This window comes from Orycteropus afer, unplaced genomic scaffold (genome assembly GCF_000298275.1).
Source record: "Orycteropus afer afer isolate SDZICR_OR568_19922 unplaced genomic scaffold, OryAfe1.0 scaffold00042, whole genome shotgun sequence".
Taxonomy (NCBI): Eukaryota; Metazoa; Chordata; class Mammalia; order Tubulidentata; family Orycteropodidae; genus Orycteropus; species Orycteropus afer.
The window spans coordinates 3,732,911-3,738,853 of NW_006921629.1; the positions used below are offsets into that span (position 1 = coordinate 3,732,911).

At 36.5% G+C, this 5,943-nt stretch overlaps 1 protein-coding gene across 1 annotated transcript in view; it reads right to left on the bottom strand.

Annotated features, from left to right (window-relative positions):
- The window catches only part of RHOT1 (ras homolog family member T1), a 43,947-nt gene extending 43,855 nt beyond the window's left edge, over nt 1-92 (bottom strand). The window contains exon 1 of the mRNA XM_007937548.1: nt 15-92. Coding sequence (XP_007935739.1) covers nt 15-47 — 33 coding nt within the window. The 5' untranslated portion in view covers nt 48-92. The remainder of the gene's footprint in view (nt 1-14) is intronic.
- Between the last annotated feature and the right edge of the window lie 5,851 nt (nt 93-5,943).

Sequence of the window (5,943 nt, forward strand, 5' to 3'; positions counted from 1 at the left end):
AATCAAATATTTACCTCTTCTGGAAATTCTTCACTGACCAGAGACATAATCAATGATGTCTTCCCAACTCTAGCTGTGAAAAGAAGAATCACAGATTTAATAAAATGTTTAGGTTCTTCGTAAGCTCAAAATCAACAACTGCACAAGAAACTCTGTTATTTGTTATCTAAAATCAGAAGTATCCAAATTACCAGGATTTAGTATAATACTTTAAAATGTCTCATTTCCTTAGAAAAATGATGGATACTTATTATTTTAAAAAATTATAATATGTAATGTAAAAAGCAAGAATCTCCAATATCCTCCACTAACATTTTAATATATATCTTCTATCAATAGTTCAATACAAGTTTAAGATGAAGAAATTAAAACATGTCAATGAGAGCCAAAATATTACCTTAAGTATTTCATACCTAAATTTAGAGACTCTATGAAAAATAGATTTGATGCACTGAACACCAATGACCAAAGACCCAATAAGTTGTGGGAAGACATCAAGGACATCACATGTAAAGAAAGCAAAAGGTCACTAAAAAGACAGGAAAAAAAAGAAAAGACCAAAATGGATGTCAGAAGAAACTCTGAAACTCGCTCTTGAACAAAGAGTAGCTAACGTGAATGGAAAAAATGTTAACATAAAAGAGAGCTAAACAGAAGATTTCAAAAGGTGGCAGGAGAAGACAAAGTAAAGTATTACCTAGGGCCTTGAACGCTTACGAGCAGCCATCTAAGATGCACCTATTGGTCTCTCCTTGTCCAGAGCAAAAAGGAGTGAAGAAAATAGAAGATGCATGTGAACCATTAGTACAAGGGGCTAATGGACCATGGGAAGCTCAGCCTAACTGATCCTGAGACCAAATGAAGTCGATGGTGTTTGGCTACCACTGCCAACCACTCTAAAAGGATCAAAATGGGAGACGATAGGGAGAGTGGGAGAAAAATGTGGCATAAAACGCAAAATCATTAAAAAAAAAAAGACCAGTTTACTGGTCTGATAGAGATTAGTGAAATCCTCAAGGCTATAGCCCTTAGCCACTCTTTGGGCCTGGAACTGACCTCACTCACAATTTTCAGCCAAACAATAGACAAACCTAAGAAATATAGTAACACCAGAGAGGTAAGTAATACTTAGACAATCCATCATTAAGAGATCAAAATGGTAGCATCTGCCCAGGTATAAAGCTCAGAAAGGAATGGATAGGAAAGAAGGAGAAAGTGAAATGGTAACAGGAAGGAAGTGAGAACAGTGTTGTTACATTGTGGGCATTGCAATTAATGTCATGAAACAAAATGTGTATGAACTGTTGAATGGAAAACCAATTTTCTCTGTAAACTTTCACCCAAATCACAATAAAAAGTTAAAAAAAAGTAAAGTATTATAATGAAACATGCAAGATCTGGAATCAGAAAATCAAAAGGGAAGAATATGATTGGCATTTCTCAAGCTGAACGAACTGAAGAAAAAAGTCAAGCCTCAATTTGCAATACTGAAGAATTCTATGGACAAAATACTGAACAATGCAAGAAGGATCAAAAGATGATGGAAGGGGAGAATAAAGACAATAAAGGCAAACACTACTGCACCACACAATACTGCATTATCATTAAGTAACAGCAAACACTCATCTACAGGTAGATATGTACAGGTAGACAGATACGGATACACAAATGGGGAAAGAAAAAAAAAAAGATGATGATGGAAGGAATACACAGTCACTGTACCAAAAAGAACTGGTTCATGTTCAACCATTTCAGGAGGCAGTGTATGATCAAGAACCAATGGTACTGAAGGAACTGGCGAGAAACAAAGCTCCAGGAATTGATGTAATACCCACTGAGATGTTTCAACAAATGGATGCAGCATTGGAGGCACTTACTTGTTTATGCCAAGAAATCTGTAAGACAGCTACCTCAACTGAAGAAATCCATATCTGTGCCCATTCCAAAGAAAGGTGATCCTACAGTATGTGGAAATTACCTAACAAAATCATTAATATCACATGCAAGCAAAATTTTGCTGAAAATAATTCAAAATGGTAGCAGCAGTCCATCTACAGGAAACTGCCAGAAATTCAAGTCAGATTCAGAAGGGGATGTGGAATGGGGGATATCACTGCTGACGTCTGAAACCAGAGAATACCAGAAAGATGTTTACCTGTGTTTTACTGACTATGCAAAAGGCATTTGGCTATGTGGATCAAACAAATTATGGATAACACTGCAAAGAATGGAAATTCCAGAACATTTAATTTTGCTCATGAGGAAACTATATGTAGACCAAACAGAACAAGGGGATACTACATGGTTTAAAATCAGAAAAGATATCTGTCACGTTATTCAATTTGTATGCTGAGCAACTAATTCTAGAAGCTGGTCTATATGAAGAACATGGCATCAGGATTGGAGGAAGACTCATTAACAACATGCAACATGCATATGACACAACTTGCCAGCTGAAAGCAAAGAGGGCTTGAAGCACTTACTGATGACAATCAAAGATTACAGTTTTCAGTATGGATTATACCTCAACATAAAGAAAACAAAAATCCTCACAACTGGACCAATAAGCAACATAATGATAAAGACTGAAGTCGTCAAAGATTTCACTTTACTGATATCCATGGATGCAGCAGTCAAGAAATCAAATGACGTACTGTACTAGACAAATCTGCTGCAAGAGACCTTGTTAAAGTTTTAAAGAGCAGAGATGTCACTTTGAAGACTATGGTGTGCCTGACCCCAGCCACAGTATTTTTAATCGACTCATATGCATGTGAAAGCTAGAAAATGAATAAGGAAGATCAAAGAACTGACACATCTGAATTATGGTGCTGACAAAGAATATGAACAAATCTGTCTTGGAAGAAGTACAGCCAGAATGCTCCATAAAAGCAAGGATGGTGAGACTTCGTCCCAGGTACTTTGGTTATATTATCTGGAGGGGCCAGTGCCTGGAGAAGGATTATCATGCAGAGGGTCTGCTAAAAAGAGGAAGACCCCCAATGAGATGGACTGACATAGTGGCTGCAACAATGGGCTCAAACACAGCAACAATTGTGAGGATGGCGCAGGACTAGGCAGGGTTTCACGCTGTTGTACACAAGGGTCGTTATGAGTCAGAACTGACTCAGCAGCACCTAACAACAACAGCATCTCCTCCCGGGTTGTTTCAACACTCACAGTAATGTGCCATAATAATTTATCACAATGAGATAATATTGATATGATTTTGCAACTTTCCTTTATCACTTAATTACACAGTAGGGCAGTATTTCATATCAACCTAAGAAAACTTACTTTTTCAACAGATGTTGTTAAGAAGTATCATCAATTACTTATGTAACTCCCTAGTGATGAACATATGGATTGTTTTCAAATTTTCACTTTGACAAATAATGCTGCAATGAGTAAGTATTTCTACAGGATAAATTGCAAGAAGTGGAATTCAAGTTAGCAGGCATGATTTTTTTTGGCTTTAAAATACATTGTTAAATTACCTCCAAAAAACAATTAATCAATGTAGATCCTCAACAAAAACATCAGCATGCCCGTTTCTCTACATCCTTGCCTTCTTTTTACACAGTTTCCATTTTAAAGGGTTAGAAACAAGGTAAAGGAGCCCCTGGGTGAGGTAAACAGTTAACCTGTAACTTGCCTGGCTGCCATCTGAAAGGCTGGCAGTTAGAGTCCCCTCAGAGGAACCTGGGAAGAAAGGCCTAGCAATGTACTTCCAAAAACTCAGCTGATGAAAACCCTGTGGAGCACAGAGCTGACCACATGAGGCTGCCATGAGTTCGAATCTACCCAACAGCAACTTGAAACAAGGTAAAAGCAAAGAAATTTTCTTGTTACATTTTCTACTCATTTTTTAATTTTCTAATGTACAAACTTTAAAATCTTAACTTATTCTGAAATATGATTCTCATTCTCATTACTTTCTGATCATATAAGTACTACTGTTAGACATTCAACTGCTTATCAACTAAATTCTTTGTGATTCTAGAGGAAAACAGTCTACCTGCCTATTAATCTCTGCCGTAACAGAAAATTAAGTTTCTAAAAGTGAAGTCCAAATATAAAAGAAACTTGGTAAATTTTAAAGTTAAGAAAAGCCACATTCCCTTTTTAAATGACTAAAAGAAAGGGTGAACTAAAAACACAAGAATGGCTCTGGAAAAATAATGAATGGCTGGAATAAAGGAAGGAGAGTATTGGTCAAAACAACTTCAAGGATGGGCTGTGAACTGGTGGAGGGATAGATTAGATGGTCTAACAGGTGTCTTCTAGCTCTGATTTCTACAAATCTTTTTAATTGACTTGTGTGAGACAGCTTGGGCCTTTTCCAAGTGGCTTACAATGAGGCAACATTTCAGTGACTTCCAACCATGTCAGTGAATCCAGAGCCATCAGTGTAGAACTGCTAGAATCTTGTGAACAATATTCACTCAACCCATCCTCCAAAAAAATTTTCAAATGAGGATTCTGGAGTTGAAAGACGGTGATTTTCTAAAAAAATAAGTTGCACATCCAAGTGAATAACACATCTCCTGCTGGCCAAGCCAGCACTGTTTCCCTTCAGATGCATATTTTTCAAAATACTGTAAAAACATAATACAGCAAGAGAATGGTGACCAGAAGTCAGCAAGCAGCACATATACAAATACTGCAAAACTTATTAACATATGCACCGATTCATGGTGACTAACTCAGCTCTGGCTCAGTTAGGGTTTGTTTTTTTTTTTAAAAAAAAAACTTATTTTGAGAGAAAATTTCAGACTTACATAAAAATTGCAAAACAGTACCAAGAATCCATGTCTATTCTTTGCTCAAGTCCCCCAAATGTTAACATTTTACCACATTTGCATTAACATTGTCTGATCATTATCTATCAGTCTGTCTGTCTCTCCTTATACAATTTTTTATCCTAAACAATCTGAGAGTAAGTTGTAGACACAATGCCCCTTTACCCCTAAATACTTTAGTGTGTATTCCCTAAAACCAAGATCATGTTCTTATGTAACCACAATACGTTGTCAAGATCAGGGGAAGAAAATCAATACAATACTATTATTTGACCCACAGACCCATTCACATACATTTCACTATTTGCCCCACTATTATTCTTTACAGGAAAAAAAAAATTCCCTCTAGTCTAGGATACAATCCAGGATCAATGCTCCATTTGGTCATCATGTCTCTTCAATCTCCTTTAATCAGGATGAGTTACTCCAATTTTTTTTTGGTCTTCCATGATCTCTACATTTTTTGAAGAGTACAAGCCATTTAATTTGTAGACTACCCCTCCATTGAGTTTGTGTGATATTTTCTCATGGTTAATGTCAGATTTTGCATTTTTGGCAAGAATCCCCCCAGAAGTGATATTGTATCTTTACTGCATTATAACAAATGGTAGGTGATGTAAATTTGTCCCATTACTGGTGATGTTAGCTTTGATCACTTGGATAAGGTGGTGCCTATCAGGTTTCTCCACGGTAAGGTCATTATTCTTCCCTTTGTAATTAATAAGTATCTTGTGGGGAGATACTTTGAGGCCAAATAAATAGTCCACTAGTGCTGACCAGCTTCAGCACCCACTGATGACTCTTGCCTAAAACAGGTATTGCTGTGGAGGTTACCAAATGGTGATTTTCTATCTCTGTCAATCCTTCTCCATTACTTTGTTCCTGTACTGTAAGGGAAAAATTACCCTTCTGAGACAGATAGATTGATCAGATATGTGTATCTAAGTATGAACTCATGGATTTCTAAATTATTCTTTGGGTTACAGTCTGTTACTGTCATACTCAAATTGTTTCATTTTACTTTTAAAAATAACATTTATGTCCGTATAAACCAGTTTGTGCAATCAGATCCCATTGTATAAATAAATATGTATGTGCACAGAAAACAATCTGGAAAAATATATACCCCAACTGTGGTGAT